Source organism: Eubalaena glacialis, chromosome 4 (genome assembly GCF_028564815.1).
Source record: "Eubalaena glacialis isolate mEubGla1 chromosome 4, mEubGla1.1.hap2.+ XY, whole genome shotgun sequence".
NCBI lineage: Eukaryota > Metazoa > Chordata > Mammalia > Artiodactyla > Balaenidae > Eubalaena > Eubalaena glacialis.
In genome coordinates, this window is record NC_083719.1 from 102481438 (window position 1) to 102495450 (window position 14013).

A 14013-nucleotide genomic window follows, 5' to 3' on the forward strand; every position below is an offset into this window, starting at 1 on the left:
ACTGAAGTTTACCTCTTTGAACATGTAAATTTTATGTTTAAAGTTGAATAGAAACCTCTCTAAAGAATCTCTCTCACATTTTTGTTTTAAACAAAAACTAATAAACTTAATATTTGGCATTTTTTTGACCAGGACATTATCAATCTACTATTAAGAATTACTAATCAAGCTACTAGGCATACTGGGTTCTTCTTCCTTTGCTAAGTGGTCTATAAACTACATTGTTTTTTTCAGTTCTGATAACTGCCTTTACATATTTGAATATATATACTTTATCTTCATACCTTGCACTGATGATAGTGTATCTATCTGTCCCTTCTACCTGTCCAGTTAGAATTGTGTGTATAGTACATTGTAACCTGGTTCAGAGTAAGGGCCTAAAAAGTTTTCTTATATATAAAAGGGGAAATGTTTACAGTCATGGACTTAGCAATTTGGGCATCCCAGAAACTTCTGCTGCCCACCACAGTTTTTTCCCCAGGTCTTAGCTTGTGTTTTAGAAGTGCCCCAGGGGATTTTTCCAAAATACCAGTTCTTCCTGCCAAGGTTCTTCCCACAGCGTTGTAAGCTAATTATACCACTCTGGGACAGGGTAGAGACGTGGATTTTTTCATGAGCTCCCCCGGTGATTCTAATACATGTTAGAAGCCTTTGCTCTAGATGGCTGAATCTCCCTGATAAGTGGTAGAAGAGAAGCATTACTGGAGAATCCCATCACAATTGCCCACTTTTACAACTTTTTCGTTCGTAAATTTACATGAGACCACCACAATAACAATCAAATTTATATTTATAACCACCTAAATAATATGATCTTAACTGACCCTGAACTGCTATGGAAACTATTCTTCACGCCAGGATTTACTAAAGACTTCAGAGGCATTCATCATACATATCTAATCTACACTGAAATGTTTCAAGACAGATAAGCTTCATTTTTAACAGCTTGAGCCTTCCTTTTTCCAGCAAATATTTATTAAGCCCCTATTAGTTGCTGAAGACTGGCTGGGCTCCAGGCAGACAGACAGAAACCAAAACAGTTTTATGGAACTAATAATCAGACACTGATCAAATTATCACACTAACGAAAATAAAAACAAACTGCTATAACATATCATAAAGAAATAGAATAAGAGAATAATACCCCAAGAAAACATATAACAAAAACTTGACCTAGACTTGGACAGCAGGGGTCAGGGAAGATTTCTCTGGGAAAGTGATGCCTCAGCTGGAAACTGAGGGATTAGTATAGTTCACTAGGCCAAGAAAAAGCAGCACACACAAAGATCCTAATGGTGAAGCATGCATGGTATGCCTGAGGACCTGAAGAGGACGAGTGTGGCTGGAGAGCGCACAGAAAAGGTGAAAGAGTGGGAGATGAGGTGAGAGAGGTAGGCTGGGTCCAAACTATGCAAAGGCTGGTAGGGCAAGGTAATAATTCTGATCTTTATTCTATGAGCATTAAGACAACCCTGAACAGTTTTAGAGGAGGGTGTCATGATTCCAAATTTCAAAAATATCACTCAGGCTGCGACAGGAAGAACAGGTTACAGGGGTCCATTACTGACATAAAGAATACTTACAGCAGGGTCAAGTATGTATAGGAGGATCATGTTGGGTTTTAAATGCCTTTAAGACACCCAAGTAGAGATGTCTAAAAGGCAATGAGATAAATGGGTTGAGACTGCAAAGGAAAGGTTTGAGATGATATAAATGCACAAGTCTCAGAGATACAGATTGTCTCTGAAACCACAGGCACGAATAAGATTGTTTAGCACAGTGTAAGTCTGGAGCTTGGAGGAAGTCCAACATTTAATGGCTAGATAAAGGAAAATAAACCTGCAACAGACCTGAGGCATGGCCAGAAAAGTAGAGAAAAACAAGAAGAGTGGTGTTATAGAAGTTGAGAGAAGAGAATTATATAAAAACAAGAATAGTGTTGATGCTGTCAATAAGTTTGAGAAAGATGAGAAATGAAAAGCACCCACTGAACTTAGTGACTGAGCCACTGGTGGCTTCTCTGACAACTGGCTGGCTGGGGCAATGGGGATGGAAAGCTGAGGGAGATGGGTTGAGAGGTGAGAAAATGGAAAGGAGCACAGACAATTCTCTCATGAAATTTGGTTCTTAACTGAACTTGGTCCAGTGATATATGAAGAATATCTACATTTGCTCAAAGGAGATTTATTGGAAAAAAATTTTAAGATGAGAGTTAACTAAAATATAGCACAATCTCATACAAATAATTATGAGGGAAGTAAGATTATTCCAATATAGTCCTCAGCTTTGAGGAAAAGAAGATCCAACTTACATCTGAATCTCAGTGTAGTAAATGTGATTAATAATCCAAATTATTTTATAATTTTTATAACTCCTTAGTGAACGATTTCTATTATTTCTAGAATGCAAATAAACTCTAAGTTTAAAGAGATGACAGGTATTTTCATCCAACCTGTTGCTGAAGTCGCTGTTTATCCTCTTCTAGTTGCTTCATCTTCAACCTTTCTAGCTCTATTTGGTGAACACAATCTTCTTTGGCCCTACGGATAGAGTCCTGGAGTTCCTGCAGGTTCCGTTCACGTTCTGATTTCAGTTCCCTTCTTTCTCTCTGAATCTTAAAACAGGTACATCTTTAAGAGGCTGACCTATTACTAGCTGCATTATACTATTCAATATTCTATTATCCTTATATATGGTCAAATGCTCAGAATATTTTATGAAGTGATTTTTATATCATTTTCAGGTATTAGAGACTTAATGTTTAAGTGTATTGAAATTATAAATTTTCAATCATCATTTACTCCTAAAATACAAAGTATATCCCAAAATCCATACATGATGCATAAATTCAATTGAAAAGGCCCTAAATGCTTAAAACCCCTATTTGAATAAACCCATTTTATTATGTAAGCAAATATGCCCAAGTTTCTTTACGTCTTTAGAAACTTCTTATTTTTTTACCTAATCACATAAAAGATAACAAAGCCTTAGTATTAGGAACAAATACACGTTATGTTTAGGTATGTTTAGGTTAAGAATGTGCACTGCCAAAGACAGGTCAACAAATGTCTCCTAATTTTAACTCCATCTAAAATTGCATTTGCTATCTGAGGATGCTAGTCACGCTGTTCGTTATGTCAAAGAAAATCCCCAAGGTCTTTGTTTTTAAACTTGGAATAACTATACCCATTGTCCAAGTGAATGTTTCACTCTGACTACAGAATTTGACATTTGTCTTTATTAAACTTTATTTTGATGATTTAGCCCAACATACCAACCAAGCAAGATCGTTTATTTATTAATTCTGTTAACTCTACCACTGATTTTCGGTTCATCTTTAAATTCTTAACCAAATCACTAATATAAGTGTGTCAAATTCTGAGTGCCACATGTAAAAAAGCCTTATAGAAAGACAGGTAAACAGGATGGGGAGGAAGTATTCAAACCATATGTTCGTCCTCTGGCAACCCAAACATCTTATCTACGTACCATCACAGATGCGAAGAACTCCCAAATCTATACTGCAAAGTCAAACCCCCCTCCAGAGTTGCAGACCTGTAAATCCAAATACCTGCTGAACATGCCAATAGTCCCCATACATCTCAAACTCAAAACTGTATAAAACCTGAAATCATTCATTATCCTTTGAATTTAAACAAATATTTATCGTATACATAGCAGATGCTGGGCAAAACAAAGTCATGTGGAATCTATGGAAAGATATGAGGACACCCAACAATTTAATAAGACCTAACAAAAATGCTAACTAGGCATGGTACTAATGTAAGTTTATCCTTTCTTGGGATCTAATCTTTAACAGGCAAGAAAGAGGTATATTCCCTTCTTAGTGAAATACAAAATCATGATTCTAGGACCCTGAGCCTATGCTACGTTTTCTCTTTTCTCTAGGTAGTGCAACTATCCATTCCTTCAACATAATTGCAAAGGTAACCAAAAATCTCCACTATTGCAGAAGTCAGCCAAAGCTAACTGAATAATAGTTAACCATTTCAAATAACAAACAGTTTTCTACCTAATTCCTCACCTTCTAACATATAAAACATGCTTCACCTAGTTGGATAGCAGTTTTCTCCATAATGTCTGAAAGACTATTTCCATGAAATATACTTTATACAGTACAAAGGAAAAACAAATGAATGGTATGAATTTAATATATGGATTCTGTGAAATAAAGACATGATAGATGAATACAGTACCTCTGATTCTGCAATGGCCAGCTGCTGCTCTCGCTTCTCCAAGTCAACTAGGGTTTTTTGAAGTTTTCCTTCAAGAATAGTATATTCAGCAACCTAAAATATAATAAAAGTTACCTTATCTTTTCCCCAAATTCAAAACACAAATTCAAAAATGCATATATTATGATTTTACTGAAACAGAGGATCTGAGACTAGGAAAATCATGAATTACATATACCAATTCAAAGCAGAAATTATTTCCACTATACTCTAAGGAAGGAAGCCAATCTAGCTTCTGCTTGAGTATCTCTAGTAATATTCAGTCTCCTGAGGAAGCCCTTCTCCCAGTAGGTGGTAAGTAAGTTAGACTGCCAGTAAAATCTTGTGTTTTAGTAAAAACCTAGCTCCTTAAAAATCTGCCTTGCTCAATATTCCAGTATTCTTCTGAAGCCCTCTTAGTCACTTATGCTCTTTCTCTGGAACTAATATTGGTGATAGGCCAGCTATAACCAATCAGTTTCAAGTCAGTCCTCCTATTGTTGAGATCTAGTCCTTTATTACAGTTTAAATAACTGATTTCTTAATTGCTTCTGAAGCTACAGTTCCTGCTTGGGACCTTAGCCTAGTACCCCAATTTGTACAAGCCTAAAGTCCTGCTCTGCTCTGTCTTTAAGGATGTGAGTCCCATTAAGGATAAGAGGTCTACCTGCTTGGCCTGTATAGGATCCTCTCTCATGGTTTTCTATCTTTTAGTTCAGACTGATCATATTTACTAGGACTTTCTGAACCAAATTTTTCTGTCCTCCTCACCAACGAGTCTCCAGGTCCCAGGCCCCAACCTGATTTTCTCTTTACAAGCCTGGGTTTGATGCTCCTTAGAAGCCCACCTTTTAATCCTGTTTCTATCCCTTGGGAAGAAAAAAAAAAGTATCTTCATATATTTGACTCCAGTGATAGCCATCATACATCCTCCTAGTCTTTTTTTCTCCAAGATAAACACAAGCGTCAACTATTATTCACATGTTATTGTTTCCACATCCTCTAATATCTTGGATTTAATCTGGAGTCTACATTCTAAACTAAGTCCTTTCAAAAATATGGTACCCAGATGTGATCTCACTAGTTCAGAGACTAAAGAACGTGCACTGCCAAAGACAGGTCAACAAATGTCTCCTAATTTTAACTCCATCTAAAATTGCATTTGCTATCTGAGGATGCTAGTCACGCTGTTCGTTATGTCAAAGAAAATCCCCAAGGTCTTTGTTTTTAAACTTGGAATAACTATACCCATTGTCCAAGTGAATGTTTCACTCTGACTACAGAATTTGACATTTGTCTTTATTAAACTTTATTTTGATGATTTAGCCCAACATACCAACCAAGCAAGATCGTTTATTTATTAATTCTGTTAACTCTACCACTGATTTTTGGTTCATCTTTAAATTCTTAACCAAATCACTAATATAAGTGTGTCAAATTCTGAGTGCCACATGTAAAAAAGCCTTATAGAAAGACAGGTAAACAGGATGGGGAGGAAGTATTCAAACCATATGTTCGTCCTCTGGCAACCCAAACATCTTATCTACGTACCATCACAGATGCGAAGAACTCCCAAATCTATACTGCAAAGTCAAACCCCCCTCCAGAGTTGCAGACCTGTAAATCCAAATACCTGCTGAACATGCCAATAGTCCCCATACATCTCAAACTCAAAACTGTATAAAACCTGAAATCATTCATTATCCTTTGAATTTAAACAAATATTTATCGTATACATAGCAGATGCTGGGCAAAACAAAGTCATGTGGAATCTATACTCTGAGGGAAGACAAACTATAAACAAAGAAGTGGATATTTAATGTAATAGTAAATGCTATGAAGAAAATAAAACAGAATGAGGGGACAGTTAGTGCCTGGGGGCAGGGGAAGAGGGCGGTATTTTGGATACAGTGGTCAGAGAAGGCCTCGCTCACATTACTCTGAGCAGAAACCAGGAAGTATCTCTGAAAGAAAAGCAGTCTACAGATCCTGAGGAGAGAGGTGGCTTAGCATGTTTGAGGAAATACATAGAGGCCAAGATGGTTAGAATAGACTGTGTGAACAGAAGGCTGACAGAAGATGAGGTCACAGAGGAAGCGAGGGGACAGATCACAAAAGGCCTTGTAGGTCCTGGTAAGAACTTTGAGTTTTATTCTAAATGTGATGAGGAGTATGATGTGTTTTAAGGAGGAGGAGTACATAATCTGACTTCCTCTACTCTTGGCTGATATTGCAAGCTACAGGGGTCAGTAATGGAGGACCCCTTAACATTACTTCAAGTTTAAGAAGTAAATGCAGAGACTCCACAGTCCCAATGCAGGGGGCACAGGTTCAATCCCTGGCGGGGAAGATCCCACATGCCGCACGGTGCGGCTGAAAATAATAGTAATAATAAAAATAAATAAATAAAATAAAAATAAAATAAAGAAGTAAACGTAGTTATCTAGGAAAGAGATTGCGATTGCTTAAACTAGTAAAATAGTATGAGAACTTTACAACAGCGTTTGTCCATTTCCTCACTTCCATATTTTGTGTTATTTTCATCATATACTTTGCTTTTACATATAAGCATCAACACTGAAAAACCCATCAGTCACATTAAAAAATGGCTCAAAGATTAACTTGTCTTAAAAGCTAAATGTGCTGTATCATCTGAAGGTTTACTGTGATAAGTTAAAGATGCATACTGTAAGCCCTACAGCAATCACTAAAAAAAAATAGATATTGCTAATAAGGCAACTGTAGAAATAAAATGGAATCATAAAAAAAAAAGAAAAATTCAATGAATGCAAAAGAAAGAGAAAACAAAGAATATATGGGACATATTGAAAACCAAGAGCAAGATAGTAGATTTAAACCCAAGCACGTCAATAATTAAATATAAATGGCCGAAAGTCAGAGAGCTGAAAAAACTTTGAAGAATTTTCTAGTCCATACCCTGTCCTGTCTCTTGATCTACTGTAGCAAACTACCCTGCCACTGTCTTCTCCCATTTATAGACATTTCATTAACCACTAATATGAGAGTATTTTTACAGACTTGAATTTGGAATATTTGAGACAAGTCTAATTTTCAGGGTTGTTTTACTCAATAGCTTGAGTATAAATAGATAAATATTAAATTTTGGCTTTCTGGAATAAGATCAGATGGTCTCACGTTATCATTTTAAAAGATGTGATTTATAACATTTCATGATTCAATCTTTTAAAACAGCTTAAGAGTTTTTGGTCCTTTTTATTAACTAATAGATTATAATGTAATATTTATATATACTTAAATGTTCTATTTTCTTTTTAAATACAGAGGTAGGTTTTTTCTCTAAAGTATTCACTTTTTATATTTATTCACTTTTTGAACAGGTAACACATTTGCAGGGTTCAAAATCTGAGGAGTACAAAACAACTTACAGTGAAAACCCTTCTTCCTATCCCTGACCCATTCATTCACTTTATCCAGGCCAATATATAACCACTATAATTAGTTATTCCTTCCAGAGATTTTCTTTAATATATATAGAAGATACTATCATTAATATTCTTTCTTTCCTCCTTCAATTTTTATAAAAGTCATTACCTTTTTCTTTACTAGTGATTCCCTCTCTCGGTCCCTTTTCTTCCATTCCTCTGCAAGAGCTTGCATATGAGCCAGTTCTTTCTGCTTTAGCTGCCAAAGGAAGAAAAATAAAGTAAAAAAGAGAAACCCTAAATATTTCAAATAAATAAACCAGCTGTTTTCAGTTAAATAATTAATACTGATCACTGATATATTTCTTTCAGACATTCCATTTTATTTAAAACAAAACAGAGGATGCCTGAGGTGAGTAATACCCATATGAGTATAATTCAGGACAGTATAAAGTTAATAGCTGTTTTCTACCTCTCTTGTTTAACAACTGATGATTCCAGCTTCCAGGAGGGTATGCTAAATGAGATCTTGAAATTAAAAGAAACCTTCAAGTCCTTAACCTCTGAATTCTAACCTTCAGTGCTAATTTTGCCCACAAATCATGGAGAAAGTTTAGGAGAATCCTTTCTGAGTGGCTTCTGTGAAGCTGTCACATTTTGAGTATTTTTTAATTCTTCATTTTTTTAAAGAGTAAGGCATTCTTGAATTCAAAGCGACTAGACAGAGTACCCATGGAAAAGAGAGAAAAGCCTACTATGGAGAAGGGAAAATATACTAAATAGACAAAAAAACTTTTTAAGTAACATTTAAAAAGTAACCTGATTTTCAAAAATGTCTTCCTGCATCTCTTTCCACATTTCTAGCTCAAGTGCTGCTTTGTATTCTAAGGTTTCACGAGGCTCTGTCTGGATTTCTGAAGGGCAAGGTGCTGGAGGAAGAGAAGATGGCTTTTGTTGTACAGCAGATAAACCCTAAGATATGAATGAAAGAAGCATACTGAAACAAACACACTCACGCATATATACACATTAGGTCTGTTTTAAAGAATGATTTCATAAGATTCAATGACATATACCTGAGATGAATCAGACACAAAAATCTCACGCATTTTCACCAGTCCGTAATCTTCTAAAGTCACTGTGTAAGAAAGATCTACTATCCTGTTATTTGACCTACAAATGAAATCAGAAATATTTTCAAACTCATGGAAACACTTTTATATTATTTCCTTTTACCTCCCCAATGCTAGAGCACTGAGTAGACAGCATGTCTTGCACCTGACACTTGCTGCTCAAAGTGCAGCAGCCTCTGCAGACTTCAAGACCGTCTATATATGTGATATTATTTGATCACAAACACAGTATTAAGTACATAACTACATTCACTACAAAATGATCTACAACAGTTACAGATTTGAAAAAAATGAACAGTATAAAAGAGAAATTTTAAATCTCACTGCCCACATATAATCACTGCTAAAATTTCGTTTCCTTCCTCTTTTTTAGATATGTAGATACACATGTACTCATGCACATTAAAATCATACAGTTTTGTCCTTTTTTCCCCCATTTATCCTCCTGCATTTTCCTCTTGTGTAATGACAAACATTAATTAAAAAATGTAATTTTCAATGCGTGTAAAACACACTAATGAATTTATGTAGTAAAATTTTAAAAACTTAACAATTCCCCTACTCAATTATATATATATTATTCTGGACTCTTTTTCTACTTTTCCTGGAATGAACACCCTTGTTCATAAATCTTTTACTGGATATGAGCACTGCTTCAGGATTAAATCCTAGAAGTGGGATAATTATGTTATTTTTATTATAACGAATACCTTTCTGTATCACAGAACCTGAATGCAGCATTTACCATTAAATAAAAGGACAAAATGTTAGAGAAAAATAAAATTCTGGCAACAGAAAGATGTGGCTTTGTTTAAATCAAACAAAACTTTAATGAATGGATCCCACATGATTAGAAATCTTAATCAACTTTTACATTTTCTTCTAATCTCAGATTTCAGAAGAAATGAATAAAATAAAATGAAGCGCTATCATCTCTGAAGTTTTCACTTAGGTAAATCTCTTAAAACATCTGTCTACAGAGCAGGACGATAAAAGTTATTCAAAGCAATCAGCATTAAAATAACTTGCAACAAGTAATGATTATTTTCATTATATTCTACTTACAATAAGAGAAAAGAATGCTGATTTTTAAAAGAATTTTCAGTTAACCAGAATAACTGATTCTCTAAAAACCTGTTCCCAGATCTCCAAGTGAATAAAGGTTTACTAAAACCTTCACTCTCTGGAAGTGGCATGGATGAGGAAAAGTTAAGGGAAGAAATTCCAATAATACTTCTGTATCTCAGCTTTTTACTGGGCCTGATTTTCTTCTAAATTCTTACTATGCTTTAAAAATAAAGGCATGTGATATGTAAGGTTAAAGTCAATTTAAATTTCTATTGTTAAATATAAAAAGATAACACATCTGTTGAATGATTTTGTGTAAAATATGTGAACTCAAGTTTTTCACTGTGGCAGTGAATTTCAGGGCAAAAAAAGAATATTCATTTTTTTAAAGTGTCAAACATTTGCAACATTCTCCAACTATATTTGAGGCAAAAGTTTAAATATTTTTCAAGTAGAAAAATTCAAAATAATGTAAAAATACATTATAAATTTGACCCTGAGTTACTAAGCTAAAAAAAACAAAAAACAAACTGATCCTGAACTTTAAATTATCAGTCTAAAGAGAGGAGAGAGAAATACTTACTCAACACTCTTAAGTATTACAGTAGCACAGATTCACTCTGTGAGGATATAGTACGTATCAGAAAGCTAAAGAGCAAACTGGGATATAACCCCCATAGGTCAAAGAAAAAAGATCAGAAAAAAAAAATGACATGAAAGGATAAGGTTGTAGCTAGCTAAACAGAATAAAAAGCAAAGCTAAGACCAGCTCTAGGAAATGCATTACCCTTGTGCTGCTATAATAGGCACGCTTTCACTGAAAGTTTGTCGCCAACACTGTTCACCATTAGAACCTAAAAAGCGAGTTTTTTCTGAAGACAAGATGTTAGAAAGTTGGATTCTGGCAATTCCCAGAAGTAAATCTTTACTCATTTTATCCTTGTGCCATAATTCAACCAGCAATGGAATCCTAAAAGGAAAAGAGAAACATATGTTCATACCTATCAACTCTGAACTAAGGCGTTTCTGGACTAAAATTTTTGAATTCCTTTAATGTAGCCAAAGATGTTTTTGCTACCTGGAATGTAAAGGCTCAATTCCACAGGTAACAAATGGAAAATACTATTACATTTTTTTTACACCTCTTCCTGTGCAATAAAGAAAACCCTTCCGAACACTACTATTCCCTCAAATGGTTACATAACGTTTAGTTACTCTTCATTCTTTCTTTCAAAATTCTTTTCAAATTGTGATACTCTGAGAAAGTAAAAAGACATTTCACAGATCTCATTTTTCGTCACAAATCCATTTCAGATAGCTGGATCAACATTTCCATTTTATATAGATGAAAAAACAGAAAAAGCAAATAATGCATTACAGTCATTAAGTGAATCAATAATAAAAACTAAACAGTTTATTTATCATCACATATTATATTAGGAAAAAGCAAGATTACTTTTCAAAGTTCCTTCATTATTCATATATTGTTTTAAGAAAGTTCTAATATCCCAACTCAGGCAAACAAGATATGAAAATCTGAAAAGAGCCTTCGTAACCACATAAAACTTTATAGTGGAACCACAAGTATCAGAGATTTTAAATTTGTTTCTAGATTCGCAAATGCATAAGCAGCTATGGAGGTAAAAATATAGGAATTCCTCTTGTTAATATGATACAAATTTTCAAGAGTTGATTTGAGAAAATAATATCATACACACCATGTATACATTACCTTAGGAAGGTATCCTGCAGCTGATGAGGCATAGTTGCAAAATCAAATGCACAGTAAGATTGGGGAAGAAAAACTTCCATGTTTTTCCGAACTTCTATAGGAGGATTAGTCATAATAGGAGCTGCACTTCCGAAGAAAGGATATGAGTACCTAGAATTTAAAAAAACAAAATCCTATAGTTTACAAATGGGATTTATAGTCTGTTTAAAAAAAAAAAAGTGTAATATGAATATTAAATAAAAATTTTTTCATAGATAAATAAATGGTACAAATACATTATGGTTTTACTCCTATCACCAACTTTAAAATTATACAAATATTTTCAGTGTTGATATAAAAATCACAGAAATTACAGAGAAAATGCATTATTTGCACAGCACTGGTTTCCAAAGTTCCTTTACAAGTAATCTTCCAATGATCCTCTGGGGAAGGAGGAGTATACACTGGTATTTTGAAGGCAATACACCAAATAAGAAAGAGACAGTCACTTTGATACACTTCAAATAAGACAAAGATTCAGAAGTGAAAATGACTCCACTAAACAAAGACAGAGCTGCCATCTGTTAAGAGCTCCCTGAGGTATATAAATGTAGCAAATTAACATGTTGTACACATTACATTCATACAATGTTATATGTCAAAAATATTTTTATAAAAAAATAAATACTAAAACTTAAATGTGGGGGAAAAAAAAAAAAGAGTTCCTGAGGGCACGGGTCTTATCTTTTTCATCTTTGTGCTCCCAGAACAGTTTCCATCATATAGTAAACTGTCAAGAAGTGCTTGCTAAACTTAATTTCTAAACCTATTTTTCTTTATATAATAATGTCCTGAGTTTTTATGGGCTAAAAACACCCTCAGTCAACTCCAAAAGGATGCATTCATAGTATTTCGTCTCTGAACTGAGAATCAAGCATGAAAGCAACTCAAATATACTACAGATGAATCAAAGAGTGACACAACATTATTTCTTTCTTTCATCATAAAAGTCACACCAGATTAAATAGAAGAATGTCTGACTATTGCTGAACTTATTTTGTACGTAAAGCCAAATACTGAGATATTGTAATGCTCACTTAAATTTCATTTTATAATTTGTTATTCATTAATAACTAGACTTTAAACTCTACTAGTAGAAATTGCTTTTCCTACAAGAAGAATCCTGCTCATACACTCAATTCCTACACAATTACATAAACTGAATTTAGGTCATCTCAGAGAGCTCACCCCCTAGAAATTTAACCCCCTACTACAGACGTAGTGATTTAAAAGAAAAAAAAAAGCAAACTCATTAAACTTTTTCTAATATTGGTTATCTCACAAATTCCATTAGACAATTGTACACTACAATTTCATATCAACGCTGAGCATGATAACATAAAATCTATCAAACATAAAATGCCCAGCATTTAAAAAAAAAAAAGCCTTAAAATGAATCAAAGACAGAAGCAGTAGTCCTCAAGTGATTTCTATAGAGTATTAAGTGGATCATACCTATTTCCTCGGGGTAGTATATTCTTTCCCTTTTCTTTGTCAAGTGAACTAGTAGCCTCCCTCATGTACTGACATATTTCTGACTCTGTCTTCTTCACTAGATTGAGCTCTTTGTTTATATGCCCCATGCCCTAATACCGGACAAACTGTTGGCATAATGTAGGCACTTAATGATTAAACAAATGGCCCTATGGCAAGCAGGAAACACAAAAACTAATATGTGCTTTCTAACTGGGCTTGTTCAAGGCTCCTCCCTCACAGCATCCAATCTCAGATCATCCCTGTGCTTCTGGCCAACATCATCTCGAAGTGTCCTAAGATCAGTTTCTCCAGTAGCAGCAGGAGAGAAAAAGGAACGGTTCTATGTTATATAAACCCTGTGAGAAAAGCTATGTCTATAGCAGAAAACTTTTTCCTGGCTTTCAATTTTTAAAAAAACAACATTTTAGTCATGATTCTCAGCCTCTAACATGAGGTAAAATGCAGAACTTAAGCTGTGAGAACAGACTTCCATTCTACGACTTCACCGTGTGAACTCAGTGCTGGGTCCCTTTGATTCTGTCCATTATTCACACCAAAGCTCAGAGGACTTTGGAAACAACTTGATAAGGAATCAAACAACTGAAAAATTAGATACAGGTAGGAGTTGATTTGTGCGTTTGAAAGGCAGACATGCCTCAAATAGCAGCAGGAAGCAATGAGAAGTTGCTGACATTCCTGGGAATGGCAATCCAAGATCCAAGATGATGGAAAGATTTTCTGATTTTCTCATTTTAATCACATAAAGACCAAAAATTTTATTACAAATGCTAATGCTTGTTCCAAAGTAATTTATGAGGACCTAAAGATTCCAAACTAAAACACATAATTATATTACATTTAATATATATATTAGCCACAAAGTCTATGGAAGTGTAATATTATTAAAAACAAGCCATTATGGGGAC

The 14013-nt window shown here is 34.5% G+C and overlaps 1 protein-coding gene across 5 annotated transcripts in view; it reads right to left on the reverse strand.

Moving 5' to 3' along the window:
• Nucleotides 1–14013, reverse strand: part of CEP120 (centrosomal protein 120) — a 76844-nt gene that overhangs the window by 30219 nt on the left and 32612 nt on the right. For 4 of the 5 annotated variants that reach the window (XM_061188097.1, XM_061188095.1, XM_061188096.1 and 1 more), the window contains exons 11-17: nt 11573–11722; nt 10628–10810; nt 8716–8812; nt 8459–8611; nt 7809–7898; nt 4218–4310; nt 2453–2614 (exon numbers count right to left, since the gene is read on the reverse strand). In XM_061188097.1, the coding sequence (XP_061044080.1) occupies nt 2453–2614; nt 4218–4310; nt 7809–7898; nt 8459–8611; nt 8716–8812; nt 10628–10810; nt 11573–11722 (928 nt within the window). Of the gene's footprint in view, nt 1–648; nt 675–2452; nt 2615–4217; nt 4311–7808; nt 7899–8458; nt 8612–8715; nt 8813–10627; nt 10811–11572; nt 11723–14013 lie in introns of those variants that run through there. The other variant, XM_061188099.1, reaches the window with a different exon arrangement.